The sequence below is a fragment of the Mus caroli genome, unplaced genomic scaffold (assembly GCF_978045245.1).
Source record: "Mus caroli unplaced genomic scaffold, Mus_caroli_1 scaffold_20, whole genome shotgun sequence".
Classification (NCBI taxonomy): domain Eukaryota; kingdom Metazoa; phylum Chordata; class Mammalia; order Rodentia; family Muridae; genus Mus; species Mus caroli.
The window spans coordinates 55,592,446-55,614,196 of NW_028227275.1; the positions used below are offsets into that span (position 1 = coordinate 55,592,446).

Sequence of the window (21,751 nt, forward strand, 5' to 3'; positions counted from 1 at the left end):
CTGTGGCGTCATCAGCGTGCGCCGCACCCGGAAGAGACGTGGCAGCGGAGGGATAATCAGGCCGGACCTGAAGGGAGCGGAGCTGCAGCTACCGGAGTTGGTGAGCTCAGTCCCCGGCCTTCCGCGCTTTCCATTACCGTACGCACCCGTCGTGATCGGCATCGCTGAGGTTCGCGGACATCCAGATGTGGTCGGCCAGTTGGGGGCGGGTCAAGAGGGGGGTGGGGTCTTGGGGGCGGGGTTGGTGGTATTGGAGCTGTGCAGAGATCTGGCTGGCTAGGGCCTTCCTGGGTCTTGATGGAATGAAGGATCGGTCGTTTGTGGTACGATCTGTACAGGAGACGTAGCTTTACCCATGCTGAGGCATTATGCTAGAATTTGGTGTTGGGACTGGTGTGAGACGGGACTGAGAGATTTAAAAGAAGAAGAGAACTGGGTTGGTGAAAACAAACTGGCAGCCACCAGAACTTGGCTTCCTGCTAACTGATTTCACCCCACCACACCCCACAGGATCGGTCATGGGACTTTGCAAGTGCCCCAAGAGGAAGGTGACGAACCTGTTCTGCTTCGAACACCGAGTTAACGTCTGCGAGCACTGCTTGGTAGCCAATCACGCCAAGGTGGGGCGTTTAGAGCAGTGTCTGAGCAGGGTGGGTGGGTGGGTGGGCAGACAAGATTGGCTACTTCTAAATCCATGAGGGACCCTATGCTAGACTGTAAGCTCCACAAGGGCAAGAACATGGGTGTGATGCTCTCTGCTATGCCTTCAGTAGCTGCTCAATAAATGGTCACTGACTGAACAGATGAAATGATGAGTCTGATGAGAGAAAACGAGGCAGTTGGGCCTTGGAGTGAGTGGTGTGTGCATCGTGGAGCCTGGGGCACCAGTTGTGACATCTCTCTCCCACTCCAGTGCATCGTGCAGTCCTACTTGCAGTGGCTACAAGATAGTGACTACAACCCCAATTGCCGCCTGTGCAACACACCCCTGGCCAGTCGGGAGACCACCCGTCTTGTTTGCTATGGTGAGGCCTGGGAAGGGGTCAGGGCAGCCCCAGGATCCAGCTTGGAGACAGGTTTGATAGCATCCTTCAAGAAGCAAGACAGTGAGTCCCTCAAGCGTGAAGGGCAGAGCCTCAGATCCTGATTCCTTTAGGTACCGTCCTGTTTTATAAAGCCTCGGCAAGCCTTTTCTCTTCGTAAACCTTAGAATCTTCCCTGAAAGTTAAAGCTCCTCCCTCCTGCTTTGCCAGTCTGGGAGAGCTAGAGCTGACTATGAGCTGTGGCTGGGAGCAAGATCCACTTTAGGGGATGTTACTGACTCTCAGATTGTACCCAGAGGAAGCTATCCATGTTACAGTTAGCTGGGAGTTGGAAGTCAGAGCCTAGTATAAAAGCCTCAGCTTAGCTTGTTCAAGGTGCTGGTCCAAAAGGGGGCAGCTCCACCTGAATTTCTCCGTGTGAAATTATGTGTCCACTCATATGCCTTGGTTAGTACTTGTGGGTGAGTAGATGGGTGATGAGTGTTTGTGAGCACATGTCCCATGGGATGCATGATGACATGAAGGTGGGGGGTGAGTTTTAGGGGACATGTGTACAGATGTGTACAGATGTGTACATCTTACATGTATGACTACTAGTGTACTTTGAGGGAATGGCTCTCGAGTTTGCTTGTGTATTTATAAGCACTGTGTATTTGTGCCTCTGGATATCTGCATGTATCTGTGTCTGGGAAGCTCTCCTGATAGTGTTCTTGTATGTAGGTTTTTTGTTTTGTTTTGTTTTGAGACTGGGATTATGGGGCTGACCTTGAAATCTTACTCCTGCCTCCACCTCCCAAGTGCTAGGATTAGGCACTGCCAGCCTGAAACTATTGTTGTGTAGTCATTAGCCCAAGGAGTGTGATTTTAGGCCAGAGGAGACTCTTGAGAGGGTGGAAGGTATTTTCTTCCTTCCCAGTCACACCTTCTCATGGGCTGGCCATGTGGGTAGACTCTACCTTGCTTTGGTTCAGTGGCATTTGCAAGAGGCCTTAGGGACCCGGAGTAGGGCATCAGCACATATATCCAAAATCCATTCCTGCAGTGAGCTGGGCCTTGGGGGTATGGGATTGCTAGACCAAGGATAAAAGCTCAAAGACTTGCCTCTCTCATGTCTGTCCTTTTTTATTTCATGGGTCCTAAGATCTCTTTCACTGGGCCTGTATCAATGAACGTGCTGCCCAGCTACCACGAAACACAGCGCCTGCAGGCTACCAGTGCCCCAGCTGTAATGGCCCCATCTTCCCCCCAGCCAACCTCGCTGGCCCAGTGGCTTCAGCACTGAGAGAAAAGCTAGCCACAGTCAACTGGGCCCGGGCAGGACTGGGTCTCCCTCTGGTGAGAGTCTCTCTGTCTGTCTGACCATCTGTTTGTGCTGGCCTCTCTTGAGGCAGATTGGATGGGTTAGCAGCAGGAGTGGGCAGACTGCTGACGGGAGATTCCTTTCTGCAGATTGATGAGGTGATAAGCCCAGAGCCCGAGCCCCTCAATTCCTCAGACTTCTCTGATTGGTCCAGCTTTAATGGTAAGTGGTGGCCTCCATCTGCTGTCTGAACCTTGCCTCCCTGCTCCACTGAGAGATCGCTCTTTCCACAGCCACCACCACCTCTGTGCAAGAGGAGAGAGCCAGCACTCCATCTGCACCTGCTTTCTATAGCCAGGCTCCCCGCCCTCCTCCCTCCCCAAGCCATCCTGAGCAGCACACAGTCATACACATGGGGAGTACTGAAGCCCTGGCACACGGTGAGCTGGGCAATCTTCCCAGACAGAGAGTAGAAAGCAGTGGTTGGTTTGGGTGGCGTGAGCTCAGAGCCCCTTGTGGGGTGGTTCTTCCTCACTCCAAGTTCCTCAGGTACTCTGTTAGGCTGGGGAGGGCAGGAGGTCCTCCATGCCACCTCCACCCATGCCACAGGATCAGTTTGTCTGAGCCTGTTGTTGCTGATGTCTCTGTCTCTACAGCCCCAAGGAAAGTATATGACACACGGGATGATGACCGGACAGCAGGCATTCACGGAGACTGTGATGATGACAAATACCGCCGCCGGCCTGCTCTGGGCTGGCTGGCCCAGCTGCTCAGGTACACAGAGACACAAGGGTGGGATGTCAGAAAGGAGAGGCCCATGATGGATAATTTGATGACAGTGGAACTTGTTCTGGGGCCTAACAAACAGTCAGTACCAGGGCTACAGTGAGGCCCTGGCTCGACAGGCGGCTCTAGTGTGTCTTGTCCTTCCCAGGGACTCTGCCCTTTCCTCCTATAGGTGGTGTGGACTTGAGCTCTGAGGCCCCTTCCTGCTGTGATGGCTTTTCTTTTTTTTTCTTTTTGGTTTTTCGAGACAGGGTTTCTCTATGTAGCCTGATTGTCCTGGAACTCACTCTGTAGACCAGGCTGGCCTGGAACTGGGAAATTCACCTGCCTCTGCCTCCCAAGTGCTGGGATTAAAGGCGTGTGCCACCACGCCTGGCTTCACCTGGCTTTTCTAAGCGTCTCCCGTGTTTAACATATTCAGGCTTCCAGCATGGTTTGTGTCCCACTAACTCAAGCTTCATAACCCAATATGATGGCGAGGACAGGTGTACAGGGTGACCGGCCCCAGTCCACAAGGGTAGTGACTAAGGCTTCTCTCTGTGCCAGAGTAGGGACCCAGGGCCTGACCTGACTTTTCTCTCATTCCTCTTAGGAGCCGGGCTGGGTCCCGGAAGCGGCCACTGACTCTGCTCCAGCGGGCAGGGCTGCTGCTCCTGTTGGGGCTGCTGGGCTTCCTGGCACTCCTCGCCCTCATGTCTCGGCTCGGCCGGGCTGCAGCAGACAGTGATCCCAATCTGGACCCCCTCATGAACCCTCACATCCGTGTAGGTCCTTCCTGAGCCCTTGCTTGTGTTTGGGCCAGCTTAGGACCTGGAGTCCTGGGGAGAGAAGGTGGGAGGGCTGGAGGGCTTTTCTCTACTCCTCTCCCTCAGGCCTGAGACACTAAGATCCCCTGGGCCAAGTCAGTTGGAGGCTGAGGCTGCAAGGCCAGGGGTGTAGCCCTTTTGATCAAATTGGTCTTCACCTGCTTGCCTCTGAGTCTCCATCCTTCTACTTCAACCCTCAATGGAGCAGACAGGTGCGAATAAACAACAGACTTTATTAAAACATCTGAAGCAGCTTTTTCCATCTCCCGTCTTAGTCCTGTCCCCAATCCCCAGGCCTCAGTGTCTCTCCTCTCGGTAATTGATGGCCAGAAACTCCAGGCACAGGCGGTTGAAGAACATGGCTCCATTGAGGACTGGGTAGAGGAGACAACCCATCAGCTCAACATTTTTGTCCCCTCCTTGCCATGTCTCGGGGTCTCAAAGCTCCCCTCCTGTAGCACACCTCCCCACTCACTCAGAATGGTCAAAGCAAAGCATCTAAGAAACTTGTCACCGGCCATCTCTGCGTAGAGTGACCCCATGGCAGCCCAGCCGATGCTGATCACCTGGGAGAACTGGGAGACCAATCCAATGGGAGAGTGGCCCCCTGACATAACAAACACTCCCATCAGCCCCGAGATTTTCCCCAGCCAGCCCTTGAGCCCCACCCCAGACCTACTATCAGTACAACCGTGTAACGGAAGCTCATGTGGTCGTAGTCGTGGATGACACAGAAGTTGTGAACATCACTAGCAAAGACAGCCATGTGTATGAAGAAGAGTATAAGCGCGGCTACAGTGAGCATCAGCCCCGGAGGGAAGCATAACACAGCTATGCGGTCCCGCCACCGCATCCTGGTCACAGCCTGCTCTCAAGTCAGAGCCAGAAACTGGAGCAAGTGGTCACTGTCCAGAGCCAGCAAAATCCTGCCATGCTCGGGTGTTCTGTTGGAAACAGCAGTGTATTCCAAAGTGAGGAAGGCATTGGAGAGGGCAAGGTTCTAGAATGTAGCCTGATTCCAACAAACAGAATGTGTCTGGGGATTGAGGATGTTCATTGTGGAGGGATGGTCAAAATGTGCTGAGTGGCAGGAGCCTGTGGTGGAAGGAAGGGATAGCAGCCCACGCCATTCAATCCTCTACACTGTGGGCAGCTCAGTATTCCCTCAGAATATTGTACAGGGAACAGGCCCAGGCTCAGGAAGGTGGAGGGGCATGTCCCAGCTCCACAAACAAGGTTTAGGCAGATGATTAGGGCCTAGATGAATAGCTGAAGGCTTTTCCAAGCAAAGGAAGGCTTTGGCCACATCCTAGGCTCTAGTTGAAGCACTAGACTTAACATGTTACCACAAACTTAAATGAGCAGAGTCTGGAAATTAATCTAAAATTTCCTTTTCTTTAGATAGTATTCTGGGATGACTACAGAGTAATTCCCCCAATGCCAGCGCCTTCCCCCTCTCAGTTCTGGCCACCAGATTTCATAGGAAATCAGAAACAGCAGAAAGTTGTTTTCGCGCCAATCAGGTCGCCAGCCTTGTCTAAGCTCTGTGGTGTTAGTGCTGCTTGTCGCCAGGTGCTTCTGTGCGTGTCCTTTCTGACTCTGCAGTGCTAGTTGGTATACTCCCAAGGCCCAGGTATCTTTATAGCATGAAAGATAAATAGGGTTTTAAAGATCACATTTAACTAGTACTAATTAACCTAGGGTTGGTTTTGTTTGAGATAAGGTCTCATTAGGCAGCCCTGGAACTCATTTTTGTAGACAAGGCTGGCCTCGAACTCACAGAGATTTACCTGCCTGGATCAAAGGATTGTGCCACCATGCCCAGCCTCATTTATTTTAGTGTGGGTGAAGTGAAATGTGTGCATTGCCACCATGCATATATGATGGTCAGAGGACAACTTTCAGGAATCCACTCTTGACTGCTAAGCCATCTCTCTAGCCCTTTTGTTGTTTATTCAGCTTTTGGGAGAGTTTTCACGTAGCCCAGGCTGCTTCAAACTTACAAGGATGACCGTGACCTCCCCTGATCACCTACCTGACCCACAATGTTCTAGGCAGGTGCACATCACCACGCCTGGGTTTATTTTCATTTTGATTTTTTTTTTCCTGTATGGATGAGTATTTTGCCTGCATGCACATGTATTCCTGCTCCCCATGGAGGCCAAAAAGATACTGGATCCCCCAGGGTGTTACAAACAGCTGTGAGCTTGGGGATTGAACCTGGGTCATCAGGAAGAGCAGCAAGAGCTTTTAACTGTGAAACCATCTTTCCAGCTCAAATTCACTTTCTTAAAGCTTCGTGGGCCGAGATCCTCGGATGTAGTTTCTAAATAGCCCACTGGATAAGAAGGCAAGAAAATGTTTTGGTCCAAGACAAGTGAATACATGATCCATTTAGTCTGTGACAAGAGCAACCATGCATGACAGGTTGAGAAGCAGGCTGTGGACATGGTAGCACAGACCTTTAGTCCTAGCACTCAGGAAGCAGAGGTAGCTGGATCTCTGAGTTTGAGGCCAGCCTGGTCTACAATAGTGAGTTTCAGGTCAGCCAAAGTTAGAGTGAGATGGTGCCTCAAAGAGAAAGAAAGAGAGAGAAAAGAAAGATAGAAAAGGGTTTGAGCTGGTACAGGGTGAACTGCTCTTGCACTTTGGTCTCCAGCATCATGACGGGCAGCTCACACACGAGCTGTAACTACAGCTCTGAGCTATCCCCTGGCCTCTGCACACACAAATACACATACAATACTGGGGGCAGGACAGATGGAGACTTAATACCATTCAGAACTGTTTTTAGCTAGGCAGTGGAGCTGGTGACAGTGTTATCACATCCCTTTAGTCCCAACACTTGGGAGGCAGACAGGTTCTACACTAGGACCAGTTTCAGGACAGTCAGGGCTAAGCAGAGAAACCCTGTCTTGAATAAAAATAAAAAGTATACCACAGCCGGGCATGGTGGCGCACGTCTTTAATCCCAGCACTCGGGAGGCAGGGGCAGGCGGATTTCAGAGTTCGAGGCCAGCCTGGTCTACAAAGTGAGATTTTTTTTTAACTCCTGATTTTCAGATAAAAACAGTGTTTGGTCTGCTGAAACTCCTGGCAGCCCAGCACCCTATCAGTACATCATTAGTAAAGTCTCATTTTCTTCTATTTAACTCGGCATATACCAAGCTGACCTCATTCCCTCTTCACTTAAGAGCTTCGTCTTTTTTATTTATTTTTTTTATTTTGGTTTTTAGAGACAGGGTTTCTCTGTGTAGCCCTGGCTGTCTGGGAACTCATGGAACTCACTCTGTAGACCAGCCTGGCTGGCCTCGAACTCAGAAATTCACATGCCTCTGCCTCCAAGTGCTGGGATTAAAGGTGTGCGCCACTACGCCCTGCTGAGAGCTTTGTTTTATGCCTACATCTTTAAAACTTCCGAATTATCCTCAATCCCAACTGCTCACGTATCACATTCCACCAACTTCTGAAGATTAACATCTTAAATTCTCTAAGTAGAATAAAGTTTCTCATATTGAATGACTCCTTGGAGACAGAACCTTGGGAAACACTGCGTTAAAGCCATATTGCAGGCTACTGAATGGACGTTTGAACCTTGCAGACCCCCTGTGACGCATATTGGATCTTCTGCAAGTCTCTTTCCTGTGCGGATGCAGGATTGGGACGCCACGATTCACCCAAGTAGCACAGCAAAATCACAGAAACTCAACGACCCGGAAGTTCAGTGAAACCTCTGTGCTCCAGAAGGACAAGCACAAGACGGAACTTTAGTCTCACATATCCTACAGCTGCAGAGGAACGTTTCACCTGAAGGACCGCCTGGTTGCAGCAAGTTTATGGTCCCCGGAAGTGCTTTCTGTTCCCTCCCCTGCCTCACCCCTTTGAGTTGAGGTTGGAGCTATGGCGGCTGCGGCAGCTGTAGGGCCTGGCCTAGGGTCCGGGCCTGGGGACTCTCCAGAAGGTCCCGAGGCGGACGCTCCGGAGCGTCGGCGGAAGGCTCACGGGATGCTGAAGCTTTACTACGGCCTCTCGGAGGGGGAGGCGGCGGGGCACCCCGCAGGGCCTGACCCTCTGGACCCAACCGATCTCAATGGGGCGCACTTCGACCCGGAAGTTTATCTTGATAAGGTGTGTGTGTGAAATGGGGCAGGTCCAGACCCCAAATATCCTGGACCCTAGATCTTACTCCCGATTTGGTTGCTGTGGTGACGGCAGCCCTTAGAAGGCAGTAGAGGCAGATCTGGAGGCTAAGGGAGCCTGGGCCTGACTTGAGGTCACACTGGGTCTGAGGTCTCTGTGCTGGCTCTTGGTAGTGGGTGTGACCATGCTCTTGACAGGCGCTAGGCTGGGCCTAGGTTGACTTTAAACTAAGCCTGAAGACCATGAAAGCTGACAAATCCCAAATTGGGTCTAACCTAGTAACCTGTGAAGTGTGCCACTTAAAGTGTGCCACTTATGGGATTCCTAGTAAGGGTGGAATCGGAGTTGTCTTGCACCAAAAGCCAACTGACGTAAAGCAGGGTAGCAGGACGTGAGTGAGCACTAACGCTGACTGTTCCTACCTGCTTCTCTAGCTGCGTAGAGAGTGTCCTCTGGCTCAGCTGATGGACAGTGAGACGGACATGGTGCGGCAGATCCGGGCTCTAGACAGCGACATGCAGACCCTGGTCTATGAGAACTACAACAAGTTCATCTCAGCTACAGGTGACCCCACTGGGACACACTCCTCAGTTTTACACCAACCCCACCAGGTCCTCACCCGGTGCTGAGAAAAACAGGGATTAAAGGAAAGAGACCCAGATTATAATTGGGTCCCAACCTTAATCCACTGCTGTGGAAGTGATGACTCCTGTGGGGGTGGGGTTTGTCCAAAGGACCAGCGCTGGGAAGGAAGAATGAGATGCAGTTTCTCTGCAGCACTTAGGAAGCACCAGCGTTTCAGGAAGCGTTAGTTTTGTTTATTTATATTGTGTACCTGCATATGTGTGGGACGCAACATTTGTGTGGGGGTCAGAGGACAACTTTCAGGAGTCTGTATTCTCCTTCCACCATGAGGGTGCCAGGGATTGAACTCAGGTTATCAGGCTTGGTGACAAACACATTTACCTGCTGCTAAGCCATCTCAACGTCAATTAAAATTTTTGTTAAAAATGTTATTAGTGGTAACTTTTGTTTCTGGTCAGTCTGCCTTGAGAGCAGATCTGCCACTCTCTCCCCCTCTGCCTGTATCCTCATTCCTTAAGGTTTACTAATAGTTTTTGGGGTCCAGGAGCCACCTCACAAACCACATGAACACTAATCTCAGTCACATAGGCATGGCTGTTGAGTGCACACCCCAAGACTGATTGATTAGGGCACCAGCTCACAGACTCGAGAGCCACGTGCCTGTACACTGTCCCGGGTCAGACTTTATAAGGAAAAAGCCATAATGAGCTCATAAGCAGATACAGGGTGGGCTGCAGCCTTTTTCCAAGGGTGTTAGTAGTTTAGACATTATGGTCAAACTAGCCCCTTGTCTAGCTTGGCTCTGAGTAAAGGCCATGGTTGGGGAATCTAGCTTGGCTTTGCCTGAAGGCCACAACTGGGGAATTTCCAAGGCGAGTAATAAGCCTCACCATTCGATATATGGTCAGCCCGACCTCAGTTTGAGCAAACTATTTTACTGTGTCTGCTGCTTTTTATGTCAGCAATATGGGATGGCTGGCAGGCCTGAAGCAAATGGCTATAGGCATGCCAAGGACCAGGGCAGGGAAGCAGGCAGCAGCAGCAGAAATTAATTATGTGTGTGTGTGTGTGTGTGGTGGTGGGGGGCAGATATGTACAGGTATCCACAGATCCCCCAGAGCTGAAGTTAGAGTCAGTTGTGAGCCTAGTGACACGGATGCTGGGGATTAAATCAGGTCTTCTACAAGAGCAGTGCACTCTCAGCTGTTGAGCCATCTCGCCAGTCCCACTACTAGATAGTTCAGCTCTCCTCACACTACCTACCATCTGTCTGCCTTTCAGGCGATGCACTTGATGTTTGTATAGTAACATTAATCCACATGTCCAGGAGGCAGACCATAGTGAATGTTCACATCTGTGGGGTTATGTCTTCACGAGGCACAGTGCTCTGCCAGATGTTCACATCTGTGGGGTTATGTCTTCACGGGGCACAGTGCTCTGCCAGTGCCTCGGTGGTGGCTGTGGTACATCCTTGCTGTTCTTTTATCTCATTTGAACCTGATTCAGTGAGTAAGTGCTGGTCTGTTAATGCTAGCTTCAAGATGAAAAAAGATAGTGATTTCCTTGTAGAGGAATTTCCCATAGGAACTTTGCCAGTATTACACATTCTCATTTGTTGGAATATGTATAGTGTTTGTCATGTATTTGTTACGTAATATAGATGGCTTGAATTGTTTTGTACTTTTTTCTAAGGAAGGAGCAAATCATAAAGTGGGTGTTAGGAGAGCTGAGATTGCTGATCTGCAAGCACTACAGTGTTTTACGTTTACTCAAGAATATGCTGGCACTGGCCATAGATGCCTGTACTTCAGAGGCCAAGCAAGGAAGGCTGCCATGAGCTTGAGACCAGCCTGGGCTGCATAGCAGTAAATTTGAAATAGCAGAAGATCTGGGTGTGGTAGCACATGCTTTAATCCCAGCAGTCAGAGTGAGTTCTAGGCCAGTCCAGTCTACAAAGGGAGGACAGCTGGGGCTACACGGAGAAACCTTGACTCAAAAACACAAACAAACAACCCCCTCCCCCAAAAAAGAAAGAAAAAGGGAGCAGAAGAAAGAGTAGAATGAGCAAACTTAAAGATGGGCCACTCGAGATTATCCAGTGTGAAGGAAAGTAAGTTCAAGGCAAAGCTGAACACACTGGGCATGAAACACACATAACCCCAACACTGGAGAGGTAGAGACGGGACGCCTAGGGGAATCTGGGCTTCAAGAGACTGTGTCTCAAAACTCAGCTAATAGGTTATGTGTACATATGTGCCAGAATGTGGGCTGGGGGTGTACTTTAATAGCAAAATGCTTGTTCAGCATGCGGAAACTGGGTTAGGTCCCTGCTTTTGCAGTTTCAGAAACCCAGCTTGGATGGCTCAGCAGGTTGTGCTTGTGAGTTCAGTCCTTGGGACCCATGTGGTAGAACGAGAAAACCAACTCCCTTAGGTTGTACTCTGACCTCCATGTGAGTAACATGACATGAATAGGTGCTGACATGCACACAGCACCCTGCCCAATGAATAAACTATCATGCAAATGAAAAATAAGTTCATGTAAAGATGTCCTGCCTCACTGATTAGGAAGATAGGACGTCTCTGCACACCCAGTAGGATTGCCATAACTACATAACATGTTGGTTGGGATGTGGAGGACACATAACCTGATGAAGTAGCAGTGGGAACACAGAGCTGTTCTGTCTCCTGCAGAAAAGCTTTGCTAGCCCTCAAAAGGCTAAGCGGAATTATCTCCAGAGCAGCAGCAATTTCACTCCTGGTAATATGACATTACTATTATATAATATGATAATGATATATATACATATATATATATACAAGCAGCTCCTGTAATCCCTGCATGTTAGAAACAAAGGGGATTGCTGTAATTTTAACACTAGCCTAGAGCATTCATCTCAAATCCTACACAAACAAACAAAAAACAAAGGGTGCTGGGGATGGCGCAGTGAGTGAGGTGCTTGCTGTGCAAACTTGAGGACCTGAGTTCAGATTCTCAGCACCTATGTGAAAAAGAAAAGCACACCTTTTACCCTTGCACTCCAGAGGCAGAGATCTTTCTGAGTTTGAGGCCAGCATGGTCTATATGGTGAATTCTGCGTCAGCCAGGGATACATAATGAGAACCTGTCTCCAACAAACAAACAGAAAAAAGTGTGGTAGTACACATCTGAAACTCCAGTCTGTGAAAGGAACAGGTTTATCCCTGGGCTTCCTGGATGACCAGCCAGCTGTCAAAAGCAAGCTGGGGAAGGAAGGCTGGAGAGATGCTACAGGAGTCTGCTCTATCAACAAACAGTGTTTCAGATCCTAGGCAGCCCACAGATGCCTGTACCTCTGCCTTACAGGGGTCGGTCTCTCCATCTGGCCTCTGGCCACCTGCACACGTATGTGCACACAAGCACACACAGACAAAAGAGGACGACCCCTTTCATCAGCTTCTGACTTACATGTGTGTATGTGTGGTGAGGACATCCCACACGGATGTGCATAGATCATGTACTCTGCGTGCCTCTGTATGTACTCACATGTATACACACACAAATTAAAAAACAAAACACGTCAGGTGTGGTGGCACTTGCCTTTAATCCCAGCACTTGGGAGGCAGAGGCAGGCGGATTTCTGAGTTCAAGGCCAGCCTGGTCTACAGAGTGAGTTCCAGGACAGCCAGGGCTATACAGAGAAACCCTGTCTCCAAAAACCAAAAAAACGAAAACAAACAAACAAAAAAAACCAAAACAACGAAACACTGAAAACATGTTCATACCGAACTTCATACACAATTTTTGTAGCAAAAAAGTAGAAGCAATCCAAATAGCTGTCAACTGTATAAGTGGATAAATAAGGGATGTGACCCAACAATAGTGTTACTCAGCCCTAAAACAGTAAGATAGACTGAGTTAAGCAGAAGATGTCAGGCAGGACTGAGTGGTGGAGCATGCCTTTAACCTTAGCACTCAGGAAGCAGAGGCAGGTGTTTTGAGCCAGTCAGAGCTTCATAGTGAGATGCTATTTCAAAAAGAAAAAAGGAGAAAATGAATGTGTTGTATTGATCTTCCTTCCTTCCTTCCTTCTTTTCTTCCTTTCTTTTTGAGACAGTTTTTCCTGGAACTCACTCTTTAGACCAGGCTGGCCACCATGCCCAGCTTTTTTGGTTTTTCGAGACAGGGTTTTTCTGTGTAGCCCTGGCTGTTCTGGAACTCACTCTGTAGACCAGGCTGCATTCGAACTCAGAAATCCGCATGCCTCTGCCTCCCAAGTGCTGGGATTAAAGGCTTGCGCCACCACCGCCCGGCACTTTCCCTCCAATCTCACCCTCCAGTCTCACCCTCTTCCCTCCACACCAGGGATACGGGTACTCAGGGCTTGCTGCACCAACATAAAGACATCATACTGCCAAGGCCCCGCCCATTTCAGTCATATCGCTGGTTATCAGTGAGAGCTGCACCTCTGCCTTAGTCATTTCCATTTCCCTCGCTCGGCTTTTGCCCTTCTAGACACCATTAGAAAGATGAAGAATGACTTCCGGAAGATGGAAGACGAGATGGACCGGCTGGCCACCAACATGGCAGTGATCACCAACTTCAGCGCACGGATCAGCGCCACGCTACAGGACCGACACGAGCGCATCACCAAGCTAGCAGGTAGGCTCTGTGCTGGCCAGGCCCTGCAGCCAGCCACCCTGAGCTCTGCAGTTCACATGCCCTTCCTGTCTCCTAGGGGTACATGCACTACTGCGGAAACTGCAGTTCCTTTTTGAGCTGCCTTCGCGCCTCACCAAGTGCGTGGAGCTGGGTGCCTATGGGCAGGCTGTGCGCTACCAGGGTCGTGCCAGGGCCGTGCTGCAGCAGTACCAGCACCTACCCTCCTTCCGTGCCATCCAGGATGACTGCCAGGTCATCACAGCCCGCTTGGCCCAGCAGCTGCGGCAGCGCTTCAGGTGTGGTTTCCGGGCCTGGTCGTTGTTCTCCAAACACATCCAGTGCCCCCTACATATTTTCCTCCCTTGCAGCCCACAAGCCGTCCTCACTGCATCTCTGTCACTACAGGGAAGGCTGCTCAGGTGCCCCAGAGCAGGCCGAGTGTGTGGAGCTGCTGCTGGCCCTGGGCGAGCCGGCTGAGGAGCTGTGCGAAGAGTTCCTAGCGCATGCTCGGGGACGGCTGGAGGAAGAACTAAGTAGCCTGGAGGCCGAGCTGGGGCCCTCCCCTCCAGCGCCTGATGTGTTAGAATTCACCGACCGCGGTGGCAATGGTTTTGTAGGTGGCCTCTGCCAGGTGGCAGCAGCCTACCAGGAGCTGTTTGCTGCTCAGGGCCCTGCTGGTGCGGAGAAGCTGGCAGCCTTTGCGCAGGAGCTGGGCGGCCGCTACTTTGCACTGGTTGAGCGGCGGCTGGCACAGGAGCAGGGTGGTAGTGACAACTCACTGCTGGTGCGTGCACTAGATCGCTTCCACCGGCGCCTGCGAGCACCTGGGGCCCTGCTGGCCGCTGCTGGGCTTTCTGAGTCAGCCACAGAGATTGTGGAGCAAGTGGCCCGGGAGCGCCTGAGCCACCATCTGCAGGGTCTGAAGGCTGCCTTCCTGAGCTCCCTGACGGATGTTCGCCAGGCCCTGGCAGCACCTCGCCTAGCGGGAAAGGAGGGCCCCAGCCTGGCTGAGTTGCTGGCCAATGTGGCCAGCTCCATCCTAAGCCACATTAAGGCGTCACTGGCTTCTGTGCATCTCTTTACCGCCAAGGAGGTGTCCTTCTCCAATAAGCCCTACTTCAGGGTATGTCTGTCCTTTGGCTTTGGTTATTCGTTCTGCTGACTGGCCCTCCAGCATCCTTTTACTAGTGTTTGGGGAACCCTGGGACATGTCACCAGCCCCACCCAGTACTGTCTCAAGTACTCTGCGTGTGGAGTCACATTCTCAGGAGGCAGTCTGGAGGAGAAAATGCTATGCAGCCGGGCTAAAGCTAGAAGGGCACCAGGGACCTCACTGCTGCCAGCCTTACCACCGAGGCTTGGAAGCAGGGTGGGGCTGCCTGTAGAGGAGGGTTAAGGCAAAGAGGGAGGAATAGCCCTGTGCTCTGACTTTGCTGGGCCTCTCCAGCCTATGAGAAAGGACTGGTAGTAGATCTGGGCTTCCCTTCCTTTCAGGGTGAGTTCTGCAGCCAGGGAGTCCGTGAGGGCCTCATCGTGGGTTTCATCCGCTCCATGTGCCAGACAGCCCAGAGCTTCTGTGACAGCCCCGGAGAAAAGGGAGGTGCCACGCCGCCTGCCTTGCTCCTGCTGCTCTCTCGCCTCTGCCTGGATTATGAGACAGCCACCATCTCCTACATCCTCACACTCACTGATGAACAGTTTCTGGTGCAGGTGAAGTGGCTCAGGAGAGGGGAAAGGGCACTGATGCTGGCAACACAGGAACCAGACTGGTGGTCTGCACCCATCTCAGCCTCAGTTTCCCAAGATTTGCTCACTTCCTCATTGGTGGTGGTTTCTGATCTGTCTCTAGTACCTGCAACCTTTGTCCTCTGCTTTTGTGACTTAGGACCAGTCTCCCGTTACACCTGTGAGCACACTGTGTGCAGAGGCCAGAGAGACAGCACGGCGGCTGCTGACTCACTATGTGAAGGTGCAAGGCCTGGTCATATCCCAGATGCTACGTAAGAGTGTGGAGACCCGGGACTGGCTCAGCACTCTGGAGCCCCGGAACGTGCGTGCTGTCATGAAGCGTGTGGTGGAGGACACTACAGCTATTGATGTCCAGGTGCTGCCACAGGCCGCCTGCTGGAACCCAATGCATGCTGGGTTCCAAGGACCAAGACAAAAGGGGTCTGGCAGTACCCATGCCGTGCCACTAGAAGCCCCATTTCATACCTGTGGGATGTGCAGGCCCAAAGTCACCCAAAAAGCTGAAGCAGGGATGAGCTAAAAACTGGGTTTCAGACTAGGTTTCCCTGCCTTGCTTCCACTCCCCTGATTGGGTAGGTGGTGACTGTACCTAGGATTCTTCAAGCAGCAGAGGGGGAAGTTTTGTCAGTAAGCATGCCCTGGCCTTGCAGTGCCTCTTTTCTCCACCAGGTGGGGCTCCTGTATGAAGAGGGTGTCCGTAAGGCCCAGAGCAGTGACTCGAGCAAAAGGACCTTCTCTGTGTACAGCAGCTCCCGGCAGCAGGGCCGCTATGCACCCAGCTACACACCCAGGTCAGGCTACTCGGAGCCTCCCTGAGAGAGACAGAAGAGGGAGGGTGGGCAGAGTGGCCTCTGACTCTTTCTTTCCCCCTTCCAGTGCTCCCATGGACACAAACCTCCTGAGCAATATTCAGAAGCTGTTCTCTGAAAGGATCGATGTGTTCAGCCCTGTGGAATTCAATAAGGTCTGAAGTACCTTCTCTACATCCCAGGGGAAGGGTGGCTCCCACACCAATCCAGAGAGCCCTAGGACCCCATCTGAGCTGTATTAAAGATCACTTTATGCAGTCTCTGTCTCTAGGTCCAGAGCAAAACCACCTTGTGGTGTACGGTTTACGCTCCAAACCAGTCTTTAGTCATGGGGCTCCCACTCCTACCTCCATCTCTGCCCCACCGCCGCCCAAGCTCAGCGATCTCTTTCCTCCATTTTACCTTGTACTCAGTGGTGACTGCTGCCCACCGTATTCATGAGGCCCCATCTCTGATCATCTCTGACCACCGGGGTTTATCTGCCCTCGCCTTTATGGTGGCAACATTGCATTGTTCCCTCCTAACCTGAGCCCTAGAAATTTCTGTCTTTATCTCCCTTGCCTCTGCTCAGAATTTGGATGTATGCTCCTCCCCAAAAGACTGCAGTCACTGAGCTGCATCCCTGTGTCCACCTACAGGTGTCCGTGCTGACTGGCATCATTAAGATCAGCTTGAAGACACTACTGGAGTGTGTGCGCCTGCGCACCTTTGGGCGCTTTGGGCTGCAGCAGGTGCAGGTGGACTGCCACTTCCTGCAGCTTTACTTGTGGCGCTTTGTGGCTGATGAGGAGCTAGTGCACCTGCTGCTGGATGAAGTAGTAGCCTCAGCTGCTCTGCGCTGTCCCGACCCAGTGCCCATGGAACCTAGTGTTGTCGAGGTCATCTGCGAGCGCGGCTAGAATCTGCCAACGAGTCCCGTAGTAGTCCTATCGCCCTGTCCTCCCTATGCCCTGTTCTCATCCTAGAGGCCCTTCCCCGCTGGCGGGTTCATGGATCCTTCTAATAAACTTATGTGTCCTCCTCCTTCCTCTTGCCTGCAGGGGCGGGACCCGCCAGGGTTGGGTTTCAGTACCGAAGCTTCTGAGGCGCCAGCATGGGGCCCGCCTCCCAGCGCTGATTGGCTACTGTGCTGGGCCCAGGGTGGGCAGAGGGCGCGTCCATTTAAAGATCACTGAACAAGAGCAGCAGCTTTTCCACCTCCGCATCTGATGCCGAGCCGTAACCCGGCATGGGGCGGTTTGTGTTTCCTTGATCGACTTTTGTGAGCCATTGTTCCCCTGCAAAGCAGAGATCATGACTTCTCGTGAGGCCTCCCAGGCCCCACTGGAATTCGGGGGGCCGCTGGGTAAATGGGAAGGTTTGGGGTGGAGGCTGACCTGATGCCACTTAACGGGAGCAGGATAGGATACGAGCTCTATAGAAGGCTTTTGGGAAGTTTTGCAGAAGGATCCGGTGCGCGGGTGTCCGGGTGTCTGCAGAAGAGGAGGGACCAGTGCTGACAGCTGCACAGCGGGGAGTTTGTGTAATGAAAGACAGTATGGGAGAGCAGGATGGTCTTTGGGAATGCCAGAGGGCAGAGGGACAAGATGAAAATTAAGGTAGGAGTATGGCGCTGGGAAACTGCTAAGCAGGCAGGTGACTCAAGGCTCCTGAGGACTTGAGAGAGCTCTGGGGAGCAGTCACGGTACACAGTGGCCCTCTTTCCAGGCGTCGCGGCTTTACTGATCCTGTTGCCTGCCACCATGTTCCACCTGCTCCTGGCGGCCCGCTCGGGCCCGGCGCGCCTCCTGGCCCTACCAGCCTATCTGCCTGGTCTGGAGGAGCTGTGGAGCCCATGGGCTCTGCTGCTATTTTTCATCTGGCTCGGCCTGCAGGTGGCGCTCTATTTGCTGCCTGCACGCAAGGTGTGTGCTCTGTTTTAACACACCAGGGAGGAGGGTGCAGGGAGGGCTGGAGCCGGGGAAGTCATCCCCAGCCCTTATGAAACCTGCCCTATACCCGCAGGTGGCCGAAGGGCTGGAACTGAAGGACAAGAGTCGCCTGCGCTACCCTATTAATGGTGACTGGGGTTCTCCCCCCAATTCGGAGTTACATGGGTTGGGGTGGGTTCCAAGGGTGGTGGGAGGTTTATGGACGAGCTCTGATGACATGTTTGTGCCCTTATGGGAATCTAGCCGTGCTTCCACCTCTTTTGCTGCTACTCAGCTCCAGGCCAATGGCCAATGTTCTCCCAGAACTCTGTTTGTGTGTGTGTGTGTGTGTGTTGGCTTTGGAAGTTATGCAAGCCACCCCAGGGCTCACTCTGCTGTGGTTCAGGCTTCCAGGCTCTGGTGCTAACAGCCCTGTTGATGGGGCTGGGGGTGTCAGTGGGGCTGCCCCTGGGGGCACTCCCTGGAATGCTCCTGCCCTTGGCCTTTGCGACCACTCTCACCAGCTTTATCTTCAGCCTCCTCCTCTATGCGAAGGCTTTGGTAGCTCCTGCCTCAGCCCTGGCTCCTGGGGGAAACTCAGGTGAGAAGGGTCCCAGTGAGGTAGGGATGAGGTAGGTGGGATGCATGCATACCTGTTGTGCCTTCACCTTCTGTTGTTCCCCAGGAAATTCCATGTATGACTTCTTTCTTGGACGGGAGCTGAACCCTCGCCTCGGTTCCTTTGACTTCAAATATTTCTGTGAGCTGAGACCTGGCCTCATCGGCTGGGTATGCTGGCATGCTGGACTTAATTCTGCTGGTCTTGGGCCAGGAAAAGAGCAGAGTGGGCTAGCATTGCTGGGTGGCAGCAATCATTCATTCATTCATTCATTTGCCAATATGTTGCTGTGTTGTGAACCTATGGTTTTGCTTTAATAGAACAAGAGGGTTTTTAATGTAAAATCTTGAGAGAGAGAGAGAGACAGAGAGAGAGAGCGCGAGAGAGCGAGTGAGCGCATTTGGCTTACGTACATAAAGCCCTAGATTCCAACCCTAGCACCACAAAACTAAATCTATACGACAGTGATGACAGGTTGTATGGGGGAGCAAAGCAGGCAGTGAGCTGGGAGAGCAGGTGCGGCTTTGGATGTAGCGGCCAAATACAAAATCAACTTCAAAGACAGCTAAGGAGGAGCTTGAAGGACCAGGCAACTGCCTCCAGGGATTGTCAGATTTAACACCTTGTTTGTCATTGGTGGCCTTGACAACAGGCCAGCTGTTCTTGTGTTAAGATCACATGTACAAGGGGTACATGGGTGGTGGCCAAGAGCTCCAAAGGGGCTCAGGCCAGGTCCTGCCTTCACTGTAGAGGCAGGAGTGCCCATGTCCTCTGAATCTGAGTTTGGATTTAGTTTTGAAACAGGTCTCACTCGGATAGTCCAGGCTAGTCTCAAAATCAAGGTCCCTTCTGCTTCCCTCAGCTAATCAAGTAACTAGGATTACAGTTGCTACAGACCCCCCAGGCCCCCCCCCCCCGACCCAGGCCCAGCATTAATCTGGACACTGGCTGGCCTGGCCTGCCCACATATGTGCCAGAATATAAGGTTTTTCCTCACTCATAAAATAGGATGGAATGAAATTTTCTTCTACAATTTCCTGTGAGGGCTCGATGTAGTAGGACATGCCTTTAATCCCAGCACTCCAGAGGCAATGGCAGGCAGATCTCTGTGAGTTCAAGGCCAGCCAGGTCTATATGGTCCCAAATCAACCAAAGCTACTCAGTGAAACTCTCTCTCTCTCTCTCTCAAGACAATACCACATCAGTATTACTGAAGAAGCCACACTATTCAGGCCACTGGAGCTACTAGAATGAGAGTCTAAAGCCAGGCAGTGGTGGCACACACCCTTAATCCAGCACTTTGGCAGAGACAGGTGGATCTCTGTGAGTTCGAAGCTAGCCTGGTCTACAGAAAAAGTTTCAGGACAGCGAGGGATACACAAAGAAACCCTTACTTATTTATATTTTTTAAAGATTTATTTGGTTTATATGAGTACACTGTAGCTGTTTCCAGACACACCAGAAGAGGGCATCAGATCTCTTTACAGATGGTTGTGAGCCACCATGTGGTTGCTGGGAATTAAACTCATGACCTTTGGAAGAACAGTCGGTGCTCTTAGCCGCTGAGTCATCTCTCCAGCCCCAAACTCTGACTTATAAAGAAGAAGACAAAAAGGAGGAGGAGGAAGAGGGTGCAAAATTTAGGTTCATAATAAGCCAATTCTTAGCTCTACAAACATAATATTAGTTTTCCAACAAGAACTCAAGGCGGGGCCCTGATTACTCCTGTTTCCATATGGCAGTGGGGACGTGAGTTTTAGCAAAGAGACATATTCTGCCCAAGTGATAAAGCTCAGATTGCAAGGCAGGAGTTTTAAGTCAAGGCAGAGTTGCAATCCAGTGCGTCTCGAGTACACAACCTGGATCCATTCAACATGTGAGTGGGCAGCTGGAAGGAGGGCGAGGTCGGCACTGTTCTACCCAGAAGTTCCCCTTCAGACAATGGCCCTGTCCCTACTTCCTTTAGGTTTTCATTAACCTGGCCCTGCTGATGCAGGAGGCGGAGCTTCGGGGGAGTCCTTCCCTGGCTATGTGGCTGGTCAATGGCTTCCAGTTGCTGTATGTGGGTGATGCCCTCTGGTATGAGGTGAGGCTGGATTGGAGAGCAAGAGGCAAGCAGGGGATCTTGAGGATGTCATCTGACTAAGCCAGTATCTGGTCATGTTCCTGCAGGAGTCTGTCCTCACCACCATGGACATAATACATGATGGTTTTGGCTTCATGCTGGTCTTTGGAGATCTAGCCTGGGTACCATTCACCTACAGCCTGCAGGCCCAGTTCCTGTTGTACCATCCACAGCCTCTGGGGTTGCCCATGGCCTTGCTCATCTGCCTCCTTAAGGGTCAGTAGGAGGGCCCTTCATTTCCCCTTCCCCTTCTATTCATGCTTTATTCAGTACCCATCAGGTAGGGCCTAGGCTCTGACGCTTCTCTAAAGCTGGAAGCCTGGGATTTGGACAGGCTTTGGTCAGGGTTAGGCAAAAGGCTGGGACTCCTACCTCACCACCTGCTCGTACCTTCCCTCAGCTATTGGTTACTACATCTTCCGAGGGGCCAACTCCCAGAAAAACACATTCAGAAAGAATCCTTCTGACCCCAGTGTGGCCGGTAAGCCGGGTCTCCTAGAGGTCGTGGTGAGGTGAAGCAGGAAGGCCCTGTGGTTCCGTTTCCTTAGCTGGATTTCTCTAGGTCTCGAGACCATCCCCACTGCCACAGGGAGGCGGCTGCTGGTGTCTGGGTGGTGGGGTATGGTTCGACACCCCAACTACCTGGGAGATCTCATCATGGCTCTGGCATGGTCTTTGCCCTGTGGTGAGTGGGTTTTGGAGTAGGTCGGTGTGCCTGGTGGGAGGACTGACTAATCAGTTAATGGAGGTGGACACAAGACCTATGACCCGACACCCTGTGTGCCATCAGCTGTGAAAGCTTTTATATGAAATGGGTGCTAGTGCCTGATCATGCAGCCCCTTCCCTCCAGGGCTATCCCATCTGCTGCCCTACTTCTACGTCCTCTACTTCACTGCATTGCTGGTGCACCGCGAGGCCAGAGATGAGCAGCAGTGCCTCCAAAAGTACGGCCGTGCCTGGCAGGAGTACTGCAAGCGTGTGCCTTACCGAATCATACCCTATGTCTACTGAAGCAAGCCAGTCCATCTAAGTTCTATCAGCCTGGAGAAGAGGTTCAAAGCAAGAGGGAGCCACTGCTCCCAGAAGGAAAGTATTTTTCCCTGTTGAATAAATGTTTTCAACCTTTCCTGTGTTTTTTTTCTATCCTGGGGCCAGTAGCTTGAGGCTTGGGGGTGACTAGTTGACTAAGGAAAGCTTAGAAGTGGTTTGTGGGTCTCCAAGTCTGACGAGGAGAGAC

The 21,751-nt window shown here is 51.7% G+C and overlaps 5 protein-coding genes across 8 annotated transcripts in view; 3 read left to right on the plus strand and 2 right to left on the minus strand.

The window, feature by feature from the left end:
• The window catches only part of Fau (FAU ubiquitin like and ribosomal protein S30 fusion), a 106,004-nt gene that overhangs the window by 78,249 nt on the left and 6,004 nt on the right, over nucleotides 1-21,751 (minus strand). The gene's annotated exons all lie outside the window — the stretch shown is intronic.
• Zfpl1 (zinc finger protein like 1) lies at nucleotides 9-4,176 on the plus strand. 3 transcript variants are annotated; one of them, XM_021151836.3, is made up of 8 exons: nucleotides 9-100; nucleotides 511-620; nucleotides 914-1,025; nucleotides 2,185-2,378; nucleotides 2,493-2,565; nucleotides 2,637-2,783; nucleotides 3,000-3,117; nucleotides 3,722-4,176. In XM_021151836.3, exons 2-8 carry the CDS (start codon nucleotides 519-521, stop codon nucleotides 3,906-3,908), a joined length of 933 nt encoding a protein of 310 aa, XP_021007495.1. In that variant the 5' UTR covers nucleotides 9-100; nucleotides 511-518; the 3' UTR covers nucleotides 3,909-4,176. The 3 variants fall into 3 exon arrangements, with proteins under 3 accessions (XP_021007495.1, XP_021007494.1, XP_021007497.1); XM_021151835.3 differs by having other exon boundaries at nucleotides 11-169; XM_021151838.3 differs by lacking the exon at nucleotides 9-100 and adding an exon at nucleotides 264-323.
• Nucleotides 4,233-4,840, minus strand: Catsperh (catsper channel auxiliary subunit eta). The gene is made up of 3 exons (XM_021151839.2): nucleotides 4,615-4,840; nucleotides 4,411-4,510; nucleotides 4,233-4,309 (listed from the first exon to the last, which is right to left on the minus strand). Exons 1-3 carry the CDS (start codon nucleotides 4,786-4,788, stop codon nucleotides 4,233-4,235), a joined length of 351 nt encoding a protein of 116 aa, XP_021007498.1. The 5' UTR covers nucleotides 4,789-4,840.
• Vps51 (VPS51 subunit of GARP complex) lies at nucleotides 7,776-16,882 on the plus strand. The gene is made up of 10 exons (XM_021151297.3): nucleotides 7,776-8,063; nucleotides 8,510-8,639; nucleotides 13,155-13,301; nucleotides 13,378-13,597; nucleotides 13,707-14,424; nucleotides 14,796-15,011; nucleotides 15,187-15,405; nucleotides 15,720-15,841; nucleotides 15,927-16,014; nucleotides 16,498-16,882. Exons 1-10 carry the CDS (start codon nucleotides 7,836-7,838, stop codon nucleotides 16,756-16,758), a joined length of 2,349 nt encoding a protein of 782 aa, XP_021006956.1. The 5' UTR covers nucleotides 7,776-7,835; the 3' UTR covers nucleotides 16,759-16,882.
• Nucleotides 16,912-21,640, plus strand: Tm7sf2 (transmembrane 7 superfamily member 2). The gene is made up of 10 exons (XM_021151298.2): nucleotides 16,912-17,204; nucleotides 17,567-17,763; nucleotides 17,864-17,918; nucleotides 18,176-18,370; nucleotides 18,455-18,558; nucleotides 20,355-20,474; nucleotides 20,561-20,729; nucleotides 20,914-20,994; nucleotides 21,076-21,198; nucleotides 21,365-21,640. The coding sequence occupies exons 1-10, from the start codon at nucleotides 17,153-17,155 to the stop codon at nucleotides 21,523-21,525; spliced, it is 1,257 nt and encodes a 418-aa protein (XP_021006957.1). The 5' UTR covers nucleotides 16,912-17,152; the 3' UTR covers nucleotides 21,526-21,640.

Coding starts and splice junctions, on each gene's coding strand:
- Zfpl1 (XM_021151836.3), top strand. CDS start 519: ATGGGACTTTGCAAGTGCCCCAAGAGGAAGGTGACGAACCTGTTCTGC. Junction 2,379..2,492: donor CAGGACTGGGTCTCCCTCTG/GTGAGAGTCTCT, acceptor TCCTTTCTGCAG/ATTGATGAGGTGATAAGCCC. Junction 3,118..3,721: donor TGGCTGGCCCAGCTGCTCAG/GTACACAGAGAC, acceptor CATTCCTCTTAG/GAGCCGGGCTGGGTCCCGGA.
- Catsperh (XM_021151839.2), bottom strand. CDS start 4,788: ATGCGGTGGCGGGACCGCATAGCTGTGTTATGCTTCCCTCCGGGGCTG. Junction 4,511..4,614: donor GTTACACGGTTGTACTGATA/GTAGGTCTGGGG, acceptor TTGGTCTCCCAG/TTCTCCCAGGTGATCAGCAT. Junction 4,310..4,410: donor CTTTGCTTTGACCATTCTGA/GTGAGTGGGGAG, acceptor TCCTCTACCCAG/TCCTCAATGGAGCCATGTTC.
- Vps51 (XM_021151297.3), top strand. CDS start 7,836: ATGGCGGCTGCGGCAGCTGTAGGGCCTGGCCTAGGGTCCGGGCCTGGG. Junction 13,598..13,706: donor CAGCTGCGGCAGCGCTTCAG/GTGTGGTTTCCG, acceptor CTGTCACTACAG/GGAAGGCTGCTCAGGTGCCC. Junction 15,406..15,719: donor CTACAGCTATTGATGTCCAG/GTGCTGCCACAG, acceptor TTTCTCCACCAG/GTGGGGCTCCTGTATGAAGA.
- Tm7sf2 (XM_021151298.2), top strand. CDS start 17,153: ATGACTTCTCGTGAGGCCTCCCAGGCCCCACTGGAATTCGGGGGGCCG. Junction 17,764..17,863: donor ATTTGCTGCCTGCACGCAAG/GTGTGTGCTCTG, acceptor CTATACCCGCAG/GTGGCCGAAGGGCTGGAACT. Junction 20,730..20,913: donor GCTCATCTGCCTCCTTAAGG/GTCAGTAGGAGG, acceptor ACCTTCCCTCAG/CTATTGGTTACTACATCTTC.